This window comes from Garra rufa, chromosome 13 (genome assembly GCF_049309525.1).
Source record: "Garra rufa chromosome 13, GarRuf1.0, whole genome shotgun sequence".
Classification (NCBI taxonomy): domain Eukaryota; kingdom Metazoa; phylum Chordata; class Actinopteri; order Cypriniformes; family Cyprinidae; genus Garra; species Garra rufa.
Genome location: NC_133373.1, coordinates 43,761,435 through 43,781,665, shown reverse-complemented (window position 1 = coordinate 43,781,665; position 20,231 = coordinate 43,761,435). Strand labels below are relative to the sequence as shown.

At 34.1% G+C, this 20,231-nt stretch overlaps 1 protein-coding gene across 1 annotated transcript; it reads right to left on the bottom strand.

Moving 5' to 3' along the window:
* Positions 1-5,822: 5,822 nt before the first annotated feature.
* On the bottom strand, positions 5,823-20,226 carry LOC141283401 (dihydroxyacetone phosphate acyltransferase-like). The gene is made up of 16 exons (XM_073816685.1): positions 20,154-20,226; positions 17,463-17,648; positions 17,216-17,392; positions 17,007-17,136; positions 16,698-16,825; positions 14,933-15,008; positions 14,711-14,862; positions 14,506-14,636; positions 12,127-12,350; positions 10,484-10,732; positions 9,058-9,137; positions 7,447-7,587; positions 6,578-6,677; positions 6,352-6,445; positions 6,188-6,249; positions 5,823-6,097 (listed from the first exon to the last, which is right to left on the bottom strand). The coding sequence occupies exons 1-16, from the start codon at positions 20,163-20,165 to the stop codon at positions 6,054-6,056; spliced, it is 1,986 nt and encodes a 661-aa protein (XP_073672786.1). The 5' UTR covers positions 20,166-20,226; the 3' UTR covers positions 5,823-6,053.
* Positions 20,227-20,231: the final 5 nt, after the last annotated feature.

The following is a 20,231-nucleotide window of genomic DNA, read 5'->3' as shown; positions in this document are numbered from 1 at the left end:
ACTCAGGATCGAATCTGAGGTGTGCGTTTTGTCCGGTGTGATTCCAAGGACATAAGACACTGGAGCCTGTGGACCTACCTCAGACTGAAAAGTCAAAAACTATTAAATGCCCACGAGAAGGATGCAATACTAATGCAATACTGGAATTTGCAAAGTTAAGGAATGACCACCGTAGCACTCTTTAAAAAATATATTTTCCAGAATCTGGCAGTAAGTTTTAAGAGTTCATTTTGGTCCATCTCTGTATTGATTTCTTTCAAAAAAAGAAAAGAAAAATTTACTGACCACAAATAGTTTATATTGTTACAAAAGCTTTTTATTTTAAATAAATGCTGGTCTTTTTAACTTTTTATTTATTAAAGAATCATAAAAAGAGTATTGCAGGTTCCAACAAAATATTAAGCAGCACAACTGTTTTCAACATTGATAATAAATCAGCATATTAGACTGATTTCTGAAGGATCATGTGACACTGAAGACTAGAGTAATGATGCTGAAAATTCAGCTTTGCATTACAAGAATAAATTACATTTTTGGGATTTTTGATTAAAATAAATGCAGCCTTGGTGAACATTAAAAACTTAATTTGAAACTTATGATGAGATGTTGGTTTTTGCATGTTCCTGGATCAGTTCTCCTTTAGGATTGACAGTGAAGATTCTGTTTAAGGGAACACCCACCTCCTTATAGGAGAAAACATCCTACAGACAGGGTGATTACAAACCTACACATCATACAGATCACCTACAGGCATCTTTATTAGATATGCAAATGAGTTAGCAATAAATATTTTTAAAATGGCTAACATGCTGAACAATTATCCAATATTATACTGCATAAATGCATTTCTTGCAATCTCATCGTCTGTCTGTGTTTACTCACAGTGTCTCTGTTCCCAAATGCTGCGTAGAAGGGCTCAGTGTTTGGGAGGAAGAGATTTTTATGTCTGTCAAACATGCCACCTTAAAATTTCTCCGGCCTTTAAAAGACATAATATCAGGTATACACTACCAGTCAAAAGTTTGTGAACAGTAAGATTTTTAATATTTAAAACAAGTTTCTTCTGTTCAACAAGCCTGCTTAATTCGATTCAAAGTACAGAAGAAACTGACAAAATTTTTTAATATTTTTTACTATTTTCTATAACTGTTTTCTATTTGAATACATTTTAAAATGTAATTTATTCCTGTGATCAAAGCTAAATTTTGCATCCAGCAGCATCCAGTCTTCAGTGTCACATGATCCTTCAGAAATCATTCTAATATGCTGATTTGCTGTTCAAACATTTATTCTTATATTATTATCAATATTTAAAATTTAGATTTTTTTTCAGGATTCTTAGATGAATAGAAAGATCCAAAGATCAGCATTTATCAGAAATTAAAAGCATTATTTACTATATCATTCAAAAGCATGAAGTCAGTAAATTTATTTGTTATAATTTTTTTGGAACGAAATTATAGAAATTTATAATTTTATTTAGCAAGGATGCTTTTAATTGATCAAAAGTGATGACTGATACATTTATAATATTACAACAGAGTTCTATTTCAGATAAATGCTGTTTTTCTGAACTTTCTATTCATCAAACAAACCTGTTTTTAACGTAATAATATAATAATTCATGAGCAGCAAATCAGAATATTAGAATGATTTCTGAAGGATCTTGTGACTGGAGTAATGATGCTAAAAATTCAACTTTGAAATCACAGGAATAAATTACATTTTAAAATATATTCAAATAGAAAACAGTTATTTTAAATAGTAAAAATATTTCGAAATTGTACTGTTTTTGCTGTACTTAGATCAAATAAATGCAAGCTTGTTGAGCAGAAGATACTTCTTTAGAAATCATTAAAAATCTTTTGACTGGTAGTGTATAGTGAATCGAACTAGTGTGTGTGAGTGTGTACTGTAAAAAAAATATATATTTTTTGAAGTTGTAAATAATATTGAACACAAGAAAGTACTTTTTTTTAGTCTTTCTACTTCAAAATTTCACATTTAATTCAGTGTGTCTTTTGTGATTATTTGTGAAATTTACTTGCAATTAATTTAGTTTCAATGAAAATTCAACAATATTTTTTTCAGTGTGTATAATCACCTGTGCAGTGCTGATAGCAGGCTGCTGGGACTTAGTAAAACAGGTCCCTGTGGTAACATGGTTCCTCTCTCATTGACCCAGTGCAGGTAACCCCGCGTCATGTTAGCCATACCGATCGCCCTCGCCGAGCAGTACAGAAACTTATAACCGTTCCTGTGAAAATACACAGATGCATTTCACTCTTCATCCTGCTGACATATCAGAGAATCAGAGAAAGTATCTGTGGGCTCTCATTAAGCTTGAAAAAGTCAACTCACTCAAATGCTATTTCAGCTAATATTTTATTCTTCTTAGAAGACCTTTTAAGACACAACTCCTCCTAGAGCTTTCAAGCTATATTCACCAAAGTTGGCCCAGACCTGTAGACTGGCCTGAAGTTATTTGCTATATCTTTTCTAACTGATCCAACTTACGGTTTTCTTAAAAAATAAAATTAAAATTGTGGAAAATCCCATGGACTTACATTAACGGAATGCTCAGATGATCCAAGACTATTCAAACTCTAACTTTCAAACATTTATTCACTACAAATCCCACCTGCCAATGAGCTGTAAACCGTTATGACCAGATCAATGAATCAGTGAGATGAACTTGAGATATGGAACTGTCTGATTCGTAAATTAATCATTCAGACCTGTATTAACTTGACCAAGTGATTATTTGGGGGAAGAAAATTTCAAATGTAATTGGGTATTGGGACATTTTCGTTACTGGTGAGTAGATTATTACAGATTTTTTAAGTTTTTGAATAACTACTTTAAAGGTGCTGTAAAAGTTTAAGAAGATCTGCTAACTACAGATCTTCTTAATATACACTATATTGCCAAAAGTATTGGGACACCCCCTTCTAATGAACAGGTTCGGCTACTTCAGAAATTTCCATGAGTACAAATCTGAATGTTTAAGCATAAACTGATATTTTAGGGGATTGTGTGTTTCTAATTTTGTTATAGCAACAGTTGGGCGGGACCCTTTTATAATCCAACATGACAATGCCTCTGTGTATAAGGCAAGGCTCAAAAAGAAATGGTTAATTCAGTCAGTGTGGAAGAACTTGACTGGTCTGCAGTAAGCAAAGTCCTAATCTCAGTTGAACATCTCTGGAGTGACTTTAAATGCAGACCTTGAGCCAAAAACGCATGTCTTGTAGCTTGTACATACACTATATGGACAAAAATATTGTTTTGTGAAGGGGCAGTACTGAAGCTGTTGGCCAATTGCAACGCAATGGGACTGCTAACCAATCACAATAGATTTGGTTTTTCGGAAGATGGAACCCGGAAATAATCGAGCCATTTGTGCTAGCCTGGGGAGAAAGCCATTGTAATAATGTAAATTATGTGAAAAATTATGCGTTTTTCGAACCACAAAGCATGAGAGCATGTTATAGTGCACCCCCTAAATAAAATAAAGATCTTGTAAAAGAGCATAATAGGACCCCTTTAATGTTGTCTTATTCTGTCGTCCCTACTGTCGTCTTGTTCTGTAGTCCTTAATGTCGTCTCAGGCCCCGATCACACCGAACGTGTTTTCTAGGTCTGAAAACGCGAGGCGCACCGCCCTGCCTTTTCTGGTGACTTTTAAAAAATAGAGCAGTGTGCTGTCTTTTTATTATGTTGCTAGGCAACAACCAAAAGAGCTGTCCTGTCAGTCAAATCCAAGAATTATAGTGCTCTAAAAAAAGTTTTTTGCTGTTAAGTAAACTGTCATATTAGCAGAAACCTTAAAAAATACAGCTCTGAGTTACCCGCAACAGACATCAAATGTTTCCCCTCCAATTATTGCAGTCTCCGGACTTTTTAAGCAACTGTAAACTTTCCTCACCACAACAGAAGGCCCGCCGCTCCATCCATTCGATTGAACAATGAAAAAAACGCAAATGACGTCGGGCGTTTTTCTGCTCAGACTTGATTTTTTTTACTTTCAGAGCGCTCCTGCAAAAACGCGAGGTGCCCAGGGCGAATAAGCAGCGGGCAAAATGCTCACTGGCAACATAATATAATTAAAAGAAGGCACCTCTCACTGCAAAAAAACTGTCTGAGCAGGGCCTTATTCTGTCGTCCTTGATGTCGTCTCGTTCCTTATTATGAGGTTCCATGTATAGTACAAAAGCACAAAGCAGTCGACTTGTTTTTAGCATGACTGGAGCCCCATATTTTGTGCAACCTAACCTGTTGGGATACTTTAATCCAGCATGTGTTCTGTCCAACATTTACTTTTGCCAATCGACTTGTTTTTAACCCAGCCATTTTAGAGTATAAATTGGTGACAATACAAAAATTCCAACTCAATTTAAGAAATCCACCCTTGAGTTTTCAGACAGCATGTCTTTTAAACCTGTGGAAGGTTGACTGACTGACTGACATGTTGATCATAAAAATATTTTTGTGATTATAAACTTGAGTAAATAACACTGCTGCCACCTTATGGTGACAAAAGCTGTGTCACTAAGCACACAGAGAACCAGTTTTGTTTCATTATTCACGAAGAGACCGTCAGTAAGACCGCAGTCATCATCAAAATGTGGATTCTGTTGGTTGTTTGGATTATTTTTTTCATTGATGGTAAATTACTTTTTTTTTTTTATCAAAGCAATACATTGGGGCCTATTATAAACCTTTTGTTATTTTTTTCTGACAGCATGTGTGTTTTCTTCTCAATCACAGCAAAAGCTATTCAGGAGTGTCGTTTAGCTCTCCATGAGGTGGCCACATCCGTGTGTCAGCTGTACCTGGTGCTGTTACACCTGCGCCATGCCACTCAACACCTTGCTAAAATTGCTTGGAATATTTCTGTCGACCTATATTTTTATCATTTTAATGAACATTTATCTCGATGTTATACCGATCAAGATCGCGTCCGGTATCTTTTCCGGTATTTTAGCAAGGTCGTTGTTCGTTATCTGGAAGGAGTGTTTTTGTTCTGGCAGTCGCTCGGACAGTTCCTGGCTGTCGTGTCGACTCTGAGTGCCGCTGTCAGACACGTCCTGCAGGCGGCGCTGTTTCTCATCGTGTCCACGGTGCGCTGGGCGCAAAAAATGCTGCTTTCTACAGAGGATTTGAACAAATGGGAGAGCGAACAGAAGAAACGGAGAAAGGAATTGCAGGAACAAAGTAGACAGGTTGAGGAATACATAAATCACAGGAAAAAATAGACTTATTATATCCTTTGAAATATAAGCCCGGGCGCTGTCCATGCTTTTTTAGAAACGCAAAAGTACATTTAATATATAGTGTAACTTACTTACTAAAGCGTTCACAAAACAGAAATGATCATCTTTTCTGCCAGTTAGCTGTAACCTGTTGTGACCAGACAGAATCAGTGAACTGAATTTGAGAACCGTATGATTGGGACATGATTATTCTGGGGATTAAATGACCGATGACAGAAGTTTTCAACTATTCATCGAAAGGTGCGGTAAACGATCGAATTGTTTCCTAACTATTTGATTTATGTCTGACTTTCTGCCATCTTTTTCAGCTTAAAAGGGATTTTATTTCTTCTTCTTCTTTGTGCTGCTTGAGGAAAAAAAAACATTAAAATAAGTAATATACAGTACAACAGTAATCAAGTTTTTATTACTTTGATATCTTACAAAAATATGTTTAAAAATTATACAATTAATGCAATTATTTAATTATTATCAAAATGTGTTATATCAAAATGCATTTTAAATATGCACTCTAAAAGAATATTTAAAACATGATCTATAAAATTAAATCATCTATATTGCAATAACAGTTGAAAATAAATGATGTTCTACATCTAGAGCAGCTACTGCACATTTGTTAGGGTGGATTCAGGTTTATTGGGACAATTTTTCCAAGTAATTTCAATTACAAAATGTGTCCCAATCAACCTGACACTAAAAACACATACAGTACTTATACACATTAACACTTCTGCAATACAAGTATCAAGATTCGCTGCCGTCTGAGTCTTCTCATCATCACAGTCTGGCATTTACACTGATCTGAGGGGTCCATCCTTTGCCTGTAATGAAGAAGACAAAGTACAAAACATTACACTACACAATAGAGCACAAACACCCCTAAAATTGCAATAGAAGATTAATAATCTTACTCAGCATATCCCATATTCTCTTGACTGCAGATTTATTCACTCTAAACTCATTCTGGTTATCACTGAAAAACAGAGATGTTATAATTAGCCTAATTAGTTTTGATGCTCAAACATCACTTCCAGTTTCAAATTTAATTTCTTAGATGTGTGTTGAAGCTTTTTACACTTTAGTTTTGGTCACAGCCTCCATCCTGAGCAAAGCTGAGAGAATGTTCTTCTGGAGGTCAGACGATAAACACTCATACGACTCAATTTCACCTGAGAGAAAAATACAGACTGAAGGTAATCAGTTTTAATTCTAGTATTATCTGATAGCATTAATCTGTTTTATAATTCACAAGATTCTTTCACAGATATTGCAGCAAGTCTCCAACTGGAAATAAACCACACCTGAAATAAGGAGCTTCATGATGAAACCGCGGATGCTGGTCGAAAACATCTTCTCTCTGAATGTCTGCAAACTCTCTTCACACAGGTACCTAAACACCACCTAAACACACACATCTTCATTTATAAAAAAGGAATAGTTTTAACTAAAAATTAATACATTGGAAAAATGTACTTATTCTCAGGCCAAACAAGATGTAGATGAGTTTGTTTCTTTATGGGAACATTTGGAGAAATGTAGCACTCTGCAGTGAATGGGTGCCGTCAGAATGAGAGTCCAAACAGCTGATAAAAACATCACAATAATCAACAACTAATCCATACTACTCCAGTCCATCAGTTAACATCTTGTGACTAAAATATGAGTCCTCTATCCATAGTATTATTTTCTTCAATTTAAAAGTCATCTTGTCTGAATCAAGGCAGAAATATGCGAAAAAAGTTCTAAACAAATATGTTGGTGGATTTTTGATTTGAGAAAACAACAGAAGATTAACTTTTACACCGGTGGAAGCGTTATTATGAGTTATGGACTCTTATTTTAGACCAAAGCAATGGTTTGGAGTCAAAAATGTTAAACATTTTGCTTCACAAGACATTAACTGATGGACTGGAGTGGTGTGGATTACTTGTAGATTATTGTGATGTTTTTATCAGCTGTTCGGACTCTCATTCTGATGGCACCCATTCACTTCAGAGGATCCATTGGTGAGCAAGTGATGTAATGCTGGATTTCTCCAAAATTGTTATTATGAAGAAACAAACTCATGCAAATTTCAGCAAATTGTAATTATTCTGTGAACTATTCCTTTAATTCTTTAATTTTTGCCATTTGAGTGAACTGCTTGGACAGTTGTGTAAATGACAATCACCTGGTAGCTCTCAATGAAAGGCTGCAGAATCGCTCTGAGGAAGACAATGGTTTCCTGGCCGTTGTCTCTCACATAGATCTCTTCATCAGAGCGGCCGATTACACCAGACTGCTGTAGCAATGAACAGCCCTCCTCAAAGTCCTGAGAAAGAAATGGATGTTCAGATGGATTTTATATGTTAAAGGGAACACCGGGTATTAAGACTTACATTATTATTATTATTATTATTGAGTTTATTTCAAAAGGGACCATGTACAATTTTAACATAAATGTTTCCATTTCATGCATTGTACCGAATGGCAAAAGGATTAGTCTGGTTTAAAGGATTAGTCCACTTCCAGAACAAAAATTTACAGATAATGTACTAACCTACTTGTCATCCAAGATGTCTTTCTTTCTTCAGTCGTAAAAAAATTATGTTTTTTGAGGAAAACATTTCAGGATTTCTTTCCATATAATGGATATATATGGTGCCCCAAGTTTGAACTGCCAAAATGCAGTTTAAACGCAGCTTCAAAGGGCTATAAACGATCCCAGCCGAGGAAGAAGGCTCTTACCTTGCGAAACGATTGGTTACTTTCAAAACAAATTGACAATTTATATACTTTTTAACCTTCAACTTCAAAATCGTACTACAACGCATACATATCCATTATATGGAGAGAAATCCTGAAATGTTTTCCTCAAAAAAAGAAAGACATGAACATCTTGGATGACAAGGGGGTGAGTACATTATCTGTACATTTTTGCTCTGAAAGTGAACTACTCCTTTAATATAACATAAATGATGTCTCTTGCTGAAATATATAGTAAAAACCTCACAAAATATGTATGTTATTTTAAAAATCCACATCGTTTTATACATATTTTGGACTATTGGGAAGCGCCATTATTTAGATAATGTTAAAATGTTGCACTCAGTGAGCTACTGCCCACTACCTGTTGCTATTTTTACAAAACACAACAACCCGGAAAATAAAATACTGATGCAATACCACATTGTGCGGCTTTTGGTTATAATTTTCAATGGCCAGCAAGTGAAGCGATATAAGACTTCACTGCTTTCCTAGCGATATGAAGAGAGGAAAAGAATAGGAAGATGCCTGTAGACAAATAAAACTTCGTAAAGACCCACGTACTTGTTCTCTCCACTTTAGCCCTGGTGCCTTTGTAGACCACAGCTACTGAAAGAGCTTATAAACGGCAGAGACAAGAAACACTAGATGCCATCCTGGCAGGATGTAAACATGCCGACACTTGTCATGACGCCGCAGCCACTGAAGGAGTTTCTCAGCGCAGATTTTTCTCAATATCCAAGGGTTGTTTAGACTCCTTATGGGGGAAAATCAAAAGTACGGCATTTGGTTTAAGCCTACGCTCATATCTATCGCTGCCTGCAAGCTCTCTCAGTAGCTGTAGTCATTGTATTAGTAATTTATTTCCAAATTGTGTTTGCACCTCCCATAGTCCAAAATATGTACAAACTGATGTGGATTTTACATATTCTACATATTTCAGTAAGAGACGTCATTTACGTTATATTAAGCCATACACAAGTCTTAATACTCGGGTGTTTGCCTTTGAGAGCTTTATTTAAACAATGTGACTCACTTGAACGGCTTGACCAGGAATTAGAACAAACTCATTGGAAAAGAGCTCTAGTAGGAACTTAAAACGATGAAAGATGTCACCTGGAAAGAAAACGGAATGACCTTGGTTCAGATTTTTGACAATAGCAATTCATTTGTTCACCCTCATCTCATTCTAAAGCTGACGACTTGTTTCTGTGGAACACAAAACTTCTCAAGTCATACAATAGCTCTGTGTGAGGAACAAAAAGACATTTTGGTAATTTATCCAATGTTAATCTGTTCAAAATTTGAATAGTCATATGCTGTGGTGCTTTGAAATCAATTATTTCTTGGAAATTCTGCAAAATATCTAAAAAAAAAATTATAGTCTTGGCCATGTGAAAGCCATCTTATTTTTTCCCAGATTCCATTTTATTGCTTTTTTATTTTATTTAATGCTTATATACACTACCCTTCAAAAGTTTAGGATCAGTAAGATTTGTATTGTTTTGTAAAGAAGTCTCTTCTGCTCACCAAGGCTGCAATATATATATATATCAAAAATACAGAAAAAAAACAGTAAAATTGTGAAATATTATTAAAATTTTAAATAACCGTTTTCCATTTTAATATGCTATTAAATGTAATTTTCAGCACCATTACTCTAGTATTCAGTGTCACATGATCCTTCACAAATCTTTCTATTATTTATGATTTATTATAAATGTTGGAAACTGCTGCTTCATTTTTTTTGGAACCTATGTTACCTATTTCAAGATTCTTTGATAAATAAAAAATCACAAAGAACAGCATTTATTCAAAATAGAATAACAATGTAACAATATAAGTCTTTACTATCACTTTTTATCAATTTAACACATCCTTGCTGAATACAAAAATTTCATTTATTTCAAAAAAAGAAGAAAAACATTTACTGGCCCCAAAATTTGAAACAGCAGTGTTTATTGTTACAAAACATTTCTATATTGAATAAATGCTGTTTTTACTTTTTTATTTCTTAAAAAATTCTCAAAAAGTGTCATAGTAATATATATCTATATCTATATATATATAACAGATTCCAACAAAATATAATAAATCAACATATTAAAATGACTTCTGAAGGATCATGTGACACTGAAAAGTAATGATGCTGAAAATTCAGCTCTGCATCAAAGGAATAAATTATATTTTATAATATATTGAAGTAGAAAACCATTTTTAAAATTGCAATATTATTTCACAATATTACAATTTTTTTCTGCATTATTGATCAAATAAATGCAGCCTTGATGAGCATAAAAAACATATTTAAAAAACATTAAACAGCAGTTACTAATAAACTTGTAGAATTGTGACTTCTTTGTTTTACGATTAAATACAATTTTAGTATCAAATTTGTAAGTGGATTCCATGATTCCGTCCGCATTGCGGAAATCATAGGGACTTCCTGTGATGCAACTCACCTGTCCTACTGCTCACAGCTGTTGTCATTGCGACTGCCACCATTGCTGGTCTTGTAAATACATGTACTGCTTGATTCCTGTAGGAGGCGCACATGAGCACAGCAGCAGCACGTCTGAACACGCCCTCCTCTTGAGTGACAGGCCCTGGCCCCGCCTCCTCCACTAAATAGACACGCCCCCTCTCACAGCGCACTACTGAGTGATGCAGGCTCATGCTGGATGACATCACTTCAGAATCCGGAATATTCTCTTTAAAAAAAAAAAAGAGGGAAGAACGGTATGTTTGCATATATACAAATATACATTTAAATAATAAATACTGTAAAAAAGATTTTTTTTTGCATATTTCCAGATTGAAAAAAAAATACTATTTTTGCTATTAAGACAAGAACTTTCTACTTTCTACTTTCCAAAATACTCAACACACACAAAAACCTCTGTCCCATTTGCCCCGTACTGAATGGTCAAGTCTTTATGGTTGCTGTAGGAACAGCCCTGAATGGGGGTTTTGTTGTATTCGGATGCTGCTGATCCCATTCACATGTTTGGCTTTAGTCCCAGAGTTAAAGAACCTTCACAAGATGTTCACAATACACAGAAAACTAAACTAGTTAAAGACCCCTGGAAATAACTCATGAATATTCAAACTCTAAAGAAGTACACAGCTCAAATTATAAAATGTTAGTGCTTTCTCCATGGACAGCATCTGCTGTTAATTTTATGGCTGAAAATAATTTGACTTGTTTTTTAGTTTGTAAAAACAAACTGAAATTGTGTTTACAGTAATGCACTTTCAGTACAATGGAAGTCTAAGGGACATTTCAGAGGGTTTATCGTTGTAAAAGCAATTTGTCTGTACAAAAATATTTTATTTGAGCCGTGATGTTGTCTAAATGTTGTTTTTAGTACACAAATATACTTTTAAAAAATAAACACTGCAAAAAGTAGATTTTTTGCATATTTTCAGATGGAAAAGAAATACTATTTTTGCTATTAGACAGGAAATTTCTACTTTCTACTTTCCAAAAGACTCAACACACACAAAAACTTCTGTCCCATTTGCCCCATATTGAATGGTCAAGTCTTTATGGTTTTGGGCTAGTTTTGAGTAGCAATTGGGTGGGTTTTGTTGTGAAAACCTGGCAACCCTGATTGTTCAAATAAAAAAGAGGGAATAACGGTATCTTTGCATATACACAAATATACTTTTAAATAATAAACACTGCAAAAAGTAGATTTTTTTGCATATTTTCAGATGGAAAAAATACTATTTTTGCTATTAGACAGGAAGTTTCTACTTTCTACGTTCCAAAAGACTCAACACACACGAGAACTTCTGTCCCATTTGCCTCATAAACCTGGCAACCCTGATTGTTTTGAACAGTTCATATGTGATTTTAATCACACTGGTCTCATGTATTTAAGTGCAAATTTCAGTTTTGGTTTATATTTTAACATCCTGCCTTTAGATGTCCATTGTAAATATTATTTTTCTTTTTCAAACTGACAAGTGCGTCAAAAAAAACTTGACAGCATGCAACAGAAGCTGTCTATAAAGGCCTAGCTGACTGTGTTTTTATGTAGTATTGTGTAATGCGATACCACGTTTATTTATAGATCGTCCTCTCTATATGCATCCTTACTGGGCCATCTGAGATGAGCTCCAAACCGCAGGGCGAGTCTCCTCAGCCACAGGGTTTTATGGGTCAGCAGGTCCAAATCGATGCCCTGAAGGTTCTGAAGGAGAACCACGGCCATCAGGTTCCAGACGCTCAGTACCACATTTCTCTCTTGCAATCGGACGATCATGTGGGCAAGACCAGATACAAACTCCTGTGTCTCCTTATTAGGCTTCCTAGGCAGGTCTCTGTTAAACAGACAGTTTATGATATAAACTAAGCAAATATTTGTACTACTTCTGTGATATGCAGTGTGTATACTTTGTGCAGTATGTGAATTGCCTGTTTGCATTGAATACATCCACTGTGTGTAATACTGTTTATCCCACAATGCAATGCACTCAGCTTGACCTTGCACTTGCAGTGTGGGGACTGAATCTTAGCCATGATTTTTAACTCTTTCCCTGCCACTGATGACACTCTCTGCCATTGATGAGTTATTCTGAAATTCCATGTTTTCAGTAATCAAATTCTCAGTTTTTTATATACACTCCCAGTCAAAAGTTTTTGAACAGTAAGATTTTTACAGTTTTTTGAAGAATTCTCCTCTGCTCACCAAGCCTGCATTTATTTGATCCAAAATACCGCAAAATCAGTAATATTGTGATTTTTTTATTATTATTTAAAATGACTGATTTCTATTTGTATATATTTTAAAATATATTTTTTTCTTGTGATCAAAGCTAAATTTTCAGCATCATTACTCCAGTCTTCAGTGTCACATGATCTTTCAGAAATCATTCCAATATTACAAAAAATATTTAAAAAATATTTTTTATCTGAAATAAAAAGCTTTTGTAATATTATACACTATACCATTCAGAAGTTTGCAAATTATAGGAATGAATACTTTTATTTAGCAAGGACAGTTTAACTTGATCAACAGTGATGACATTTATAATGTTACAAAAGATTTCTATTTCAGATAAATGCTGTTCTCCCAACTTTCTGTTCATCAAAGAAACCTGAAAAAATTCTACTCAGCTGTTTTCAACATAATAATAATAAAAAATGTTTTTTGAGCAGCAAATCTGAATATTAGAATGATTTCTGAAGGAGTAATGATGCTAAAAAATCAGCTTTGAAATCACAGGACTATATTACATTTTAAAATATATTCAAACAGAAAACAGTTATTTTACAAAAAAGATTTTTGCTGTACTTTGGATCAAATAAATGCAGGCTTGGTGAGGAGAAGATTCTTATTTAAAAAACATTAAAAATCTTTTGACTAGAAGTGTATTCGCTGTTTATATATTCATACAACATTATATTTCATACAATAAAATAATATGTCATGAAAGATTTGTGAATATGATTAAAAATGCAGGCAGTGGCAGGCAACTTAAAAACAATACTATTATATAATACTCTATTTTTGATCAGACTAGCAACTTTCTTACACAAAAAATATAAACATAAAGCATAGCAAAAAAAATTTGGTTATTTGAGTGATACATTTATTTATTTGATTAATGTTGTTGTTTTTATTAAGTTATAGTTAAATATCCTATAATAAACTATTTTACTCATAACCAATATCCCAGGTTTGGGAAACACCAATTTAAAATATTTATCACTGCAATTTCACATAGCATTTTTTAAAAACAGACAAGTGTGATCAGTGTTATTTTATTATCACAGTGATTATAATTATTTATAATTATAATATCATATTTTTTTTTAATGCTGTCAGATTAATCGCATCCAAAATAAAAGTTTTTGTTTACATAATATATGTGTGTTCTGTGTATATTTATTTATATATATATATATATATATATATATATATATATAAATGCACACACGTGCATGTATATATTTAAGAAATATATGTTGTGTTTATAAATTAAACATATTTATACATAATATAAATTATATGAATATAAATATATATATACATACATGTAAATATTTTCAAAATATATAGTTTATGTATGTATGAATTTATGTTTAATAAATATACACAATATACACATATTATGTAAACAAAAACTTTAATTTTTGGATGCGATTAATCATGATTAATCGTTCGACAGCATACATTTTTAATATTTTTTAATATTTTGAATTAGTTTTCATTTTTATATTTTCTGGTTTCATTTTAGTTTATTTATTGTTTTTTGTTTTGTTTATTGTTTTTTTGTTTTTATAGATTTTATTCGTTTTTATTTCAGTTTTACTTTATTTTATTAATTATAAACTTCAGGAAAATAATAAATGTTGCCTAGGCAGCTACCTGAAATAAAATAATTTTCAATTAACATGTATTTTATTTCAAATAACGAAAGTTGTTTGAGTTTTAGGTTTAGTTAACTACAATAATGCTGATGTGTATATTACCTGGGTACCAGATTGTACAGTCTGTGGTTTTTTTTTCCCTTCGCCAGGTCTCTGACTGACACAGGGTTGCCAAAGCACACATGCATGCTGCCGTAATCTTCCTTCAACACGGTCCTGGCCTTCAGCAAAGCCTGCAGGTGCACAGCAAGAGCTCAGAACCAGGTTCATCCCTTCATATTTTAAAATGCATTTTCCCAGACTGTACCCCTGTGGTCTCTTTGGGTTTAGGCACACCCAGCAGCTCATGAGCAAGGAGCGACTCCTCCAACACGCGCTCGTAGCTGATGCTGATGGGCACCAGACTGATGTCAAACACCTCTCCTTTAAAAAAGGGCTCCAGCACCATGTGCATCATTCCTGTGAGGATCCAAACACAACTTTAGAACCCCATTTACAGCTTAAACTTACATCTTAAATTTGAGCTTACCTAGTTTTGGTGTGAGAGATTTCAGCGTTCTGCTGCGTAATCCTTCAACATAAAACTCTAATGGAGCATAACCTGTCTGGAGAAAAACAACCACTGTGAGTAACTGCTGATTATATTTTTAGGGCTAAATAAGCATATTTGTGGGCTATTTACATACAGTCAAACCAAAAATTATTCAGACACCAGATATAATTTTTGATATTTGTTTTACTAGTGGGTGCAGGACACTATAATTAATTTATGTAAGTGAGGATAGCAAAATAAAGTAACCTGTGACATATTATACATATAATAAATATTATTCGTACAGTTATCAGTAAAATTGGGACCAAAAATTAGATTTGACACTGTTTTGTTACATGCTTTTCAAAGTTATCTGACATGATCAAGATTAATTTGTTCTGACACAGTTCTTGTCATATTTTATTACCATTTTCTAAACTATAGCGAATAAAATTTTCCTTTTGTTTTCTCTAAAAATTAGTGAATTTCCAGAATTTTAGGAAAAAAACGTTAGCAACAATTGGGTGTTTTTTACTCTGTACTCAAACAAAAACTCTCTTGAAGTTTGAAATTTTTTTTTTTTAGAAATTTCTATTTAGGTGTTTTACACTTCCAATTTTTTTTTTCTATTTATAACATTCCCCAAGCAAGTTATAGCCATATATTACAATATTATTATAGGCCTATTTAATTTATTGACAATATAGAGCTATCCAAAATTGTTTTAGGAGTAAAGTCATAGCAAAACACAGTAAAAAAGTTACTTTTTTTTAGATAAATATATTCTTAATCTAAGTATGAACAATAAACACGAACAGTGTAGCAAGAAGTGAAAACAACTGCACAGATTGTCTTAGTAGATTGTCTATAAAGTCTAAATTATTCACAAACTACACACAAAATGAGAGAGAAATATACAGAGTGCAACAGAAAAAAATGTGCAAATAATCTTTACAAACTATATAAGAATTAGTTACATAATATAATAACCAACGAGATGGATCTCCTGGCTATAGACTGCGTCAAAATCTTTTTTACATCGCCTAGTGACGCGAAAACCTACATTCCAGTGCTTTATCCGATATGTACTGCTGTTTCATCCTTGTTTTTGGTTTGTGTTATGTCAAAGGGCTCTGTCGTGAGTATTTCTGTGCTTTTTCAAAGAAAGCTGTCATGCAAATGTGTTATTCTGCATTTGTTTCATGCACGCAAGACTAAATCTAATAATAAATGTAAAAAAAATATATTTTGTGCATCCCTGTCTAAAATATAAACTCTATTAACGTTCAAGTTTTGTTTTTTGTTTTTGTTTTTACAAATTAATACTTTTATTCCGCAAGAATGCATTAGTTAAAAGTGACCATAAAATTGCTATTGCAAATACTGTTGTTTTGAATGTTTTGCTCATCAAAGAACTCTGAAAAAAATGTCAGTTTCCTCAAAAATACTAAGCAGCACATCCGTTTTTAACATTGATAATAATCGGAAATGTTTCAAATCATCATATTAGAAGGATTTCTGAAGGATTATGTGACATTAAAAATTCAGCTTTGCATCACAGGAATAAATTACATTTTAAAATATATTCAAATAGAAAACAGTTATTTGAACTTGTAATAATATTTCACAATAATAATGTTTTTTTTTTAAATCAAATATTTGCAGCTTTGGTGAGCAGAAGAGAAAACTACCAACCCCACACTTTTTAATGGTAGCATACAATAATTTCTAGAAAAATAACCTAAATAGACTAAATTCTCACCCGCACAATGGTTTTAACATACTCAGACAGCACCGCCCAGTAAAGCTTGTCTGAGCCAATGGCACGACGGATAAAAAACGCTCCTGATCGTCGAAATACCTCACCAATCAGCTTCATCCCCATCAGAGCTGTAAGAGAAATAAAATGGACAGATTTGGAGAGATGTGAGTAGAGAAATAATTTACTACCACAGCTTGAATACAGGTTGCAAAAGTTATTTAGTTATTTAGCATTTTACACATTTATGAAAAGGTCATTATGTGGTACTGAAGTAACCTACAATGACATTAAAAATCAGTAGATACTTGCGAATTCCAGCTGCAATGACGGGGATGGAGAGGTCATAAGTGAACATGATATAAGACACAATCAGGAAGTCCACGTAGCTCCTGTGATTGGGCATCAGGATGACGGGATGCTCCTGAATGGCTTGCTGGAGCTGAATGAAGACAGAATTCAGTGAAGTTTTTCTTTTAAACAATATTAAAAAAAATTTTAAAGAACAGAATAACTCTAACCCATGTGAGTCCATCCTCATTAACATGTATAGATCTGAAGATGCTCTTAAAAACTTTGCTCATTGCGAAGCCCAGAAGACGAATGAATCCCAGCTGAAGGTTTTGACTCATCTCATCTAGCAGCGTAGACGCCTCATCTAAAAGCGCCTCGCGCGGTTCGTCAGACTCATCCACGATCTGTTTGAGCGAGAAGACTGGTAAAAATCTTGCATGACATCTTCTTTTAATAAGCATCAATTTCTCTCACCTCCTGTATGATGTAGCTCAGGTACTGTGATTCAAGCACCATCCTGTTGAGTTCGGCAGCTGAGATGGGCGTGGCCCCGCGGTATGGCTGAGGGGTAAAGGTGCGGAAGGCGTGGCTTAAGTCACTGCTCCGCCTCCTCTCCTCCAGAATGTCAAAGAAGCCATCAGGTTCTGCATTGTCAGCACTCTAATACACATTCAATAAAGCAGAAATTTAAATAGTTCATGCATAAACGGTATTAAAACGGAATTTTGGTTGCATCTAGGTTATGCACAGTTACATTTTATTCACAATTACATCTTAATTTTATACGACCAAAATAAAACTTGAATTTTGAGAAATTACCTAAACAGCTTTAAGTAGACACCAAACATGTTAAAGAAAAAAGAAATCAAAATAGTTCTTACATTAACAGTATCAAAAGCATTCGGGTGATGTGAATTTTGTGTATTTGAACGGCCAAAAATGAGTTTATTGATATTAAAAAAAATGCCTAAATAATACATTTAAGTAGACTCAAACTCAAGCACTTCGAAACAGTGAAATCATTTTGCAACACAATGGTTTAACTGATTTGGAGTTTTTTTAAAATCATTACAAGCAATGTCGAAATGCAAAAATGAATGGCTCTTTTGATCTGTTTTGTGCTAATCCATTGAGTTTGAATCAATTGGAGTGGTTCCAGTATAAATGACCCACTTCATTGAATCGTTTATTCTGAAATGATGGTTTGTAAATCATTTGATTCAGACCAGAACTTCAGAACGTGAATTATTATTCAAATCGGGACTTAAGAGTGCATATAGAGAGTCTTTTGATTCAGATCAGGACTTTGGCACACGGATCATGGATCATTTGATTCAGATCGGAACTTCGGAGCAGGTTGGTGAATCATTTGATTCAGATTGGAACTTAGGAGAGGGTTGAAGAATCTTTTGATTAAGATCGGACTTTGGAGCGGGTTTGCTAATCGCAAATCTTTTAATTCAGATCGGGACTTCAGAGCATGGATCACAAATCATTTGGTTCAGATCGGAACTTCGGACCAGGTTCGTTAATCATTTTATTCAGATCGGAACTTTGGAGCTAGTTCGTGAATCATTTGATTCAGATCAGTCTTCGGAGTGGCTTTGTAAATTTTTTGATTCAGATCAGGACTTTGTAGCGCGTATCGCAAATCTTTTGATTCAGATTGGAGCACTTTGGAGCACAGATTACAAATCATTTGATTTACATCGGGACTTCAGAGGAAGTTTGTGAATCATTTGATTCAGATCGGGACTTCGGAGCAGGTTTGAGAGTCTTTTGATTCAGATCAGGACTTCAGAGAGCGTATCATGAATCATTTGATTCAGATCGGGACTTTGAAGTGTGGATCGTGAATCATTTGATTCAGAACAGAACTTAAGAGCGGGTTTGCAAATCATTTGATTTAGTTTGGAACTTCGGACCGGGTTCAAGAATCTCATGATTCAGATTGGACTTTGGAGCAGGTTTCAAATCTTTTGATTCATATGAGGAATTCAGAGTGCGTATCGCAAATCTTTTGATTCAGATCGGGACTTTGGCGCACGGATCATGAATCAGGGGATTCAGATCGGAACTTCGGAGCAGGTTTCGTGAATCATTTGATTTAGATTCGGACTTTGGAGAGGGTTCAAGAATCTTTTGATTCAGATAGGGACTTTGGAGCAAGTTCGCGAATCATTGGATTCAGATCGGGACTTTGGAACGGGTTCGTGAATCATTTGATTCAGATTGATAGTTTAGAGCAGGTTCACAAATCATCTGATTTAGATCTGAACTTCGGAGCAGGTTTGCAAATTATTTGATCCAGATTGGGACTTCGGAGTGCGGATCACGAATCATTTGATTTACATCAGTACTTCAGAGCTGGTTCGTGAATCATTCGATTCAGACTGGGACTTCGGAGCTCTTAATGTTAATCTTTTTTTCTGATTACTTTCTTTTTTATTAAACAGTACAAAACACCAAACCATTAAGGCAGTTATAAAAAATAAATCAACAACAAAAACAAAAAAACAAAAAGTAAAGTATACACAGATACAAATCCCTTAAGAAAATGAACTATGGTTTTATTATAGTAAAAGTGTAGTAACAATGTTTTTTAGGCATATATGATTTGTATAACCACCGTTTTACTACAAATATCATGGTTAAACTATGGTTAGTGTAGCAAAACCATGGTTAATTTGTGGTTACCATGTTTTGTTTTGTTTTTTAAAAAAAACATTAATTTATGTTAGGGATGTGTTGGCAGGTTAACAAATTTTTTAACTATAACTAAAAAGGGTTGCCAATAGATTTACCTGGATTATATAAACATAATTTGAATTCAGAAAGTTATTATAAAAAAAAGCGGAAAAGGCGGAAAACGCGCCCTACGTTTGGGCTACTGTTTATTTTCCGTTATTTAATAAAGAAAGCGAAACAAAAAGTGAAACAAAAACACTTCTCTCGCCGTTTTCATGCTACAAAGCTAGTTAAAATTAGTTAGCCATTATAACCACCGAAGCTGTGGACACTTCTAACCGTTCTTCGTTCATTATAACGAAAGCAATATAACGTTAGTTTTGGTGCGCTTCAGTAACGTTACACTCGTTATTAAAAAAAGCGTCCGAAGCAAATAATGCAACAAAGATACCTAAACAACAGAGATAATGTTCATACCAGTGGCTCCATGTCCCATGCAGAAACAGCAGGTGCTCTTCTCTGCCCTCCTCTGATGTGACGTCCGAACCAAGTGAA

What these genes read in the sequence shown, in the direction of transcription:
- LOC141283401 (XM_073816685.1), bottom strand. An exon ending in ATGTTAAAACCATTGTGCGG is followed by an intron (nt 15,009 to 16,697) that starts GTGAGAATTTAG and finishes GTTTTTCTCCAG; the next exon opens with ACAGGTTATGCTCCATTAGA. An exon ending in AACCCAAAGAGACCACAGGG is followed by an intron (nt 14,637 to 14,710) that starts GTACAGTCTGGG and finishes GTGCACCTGCAG; the next exon opens with GCTTTGCTGAAGGCCAGGAC.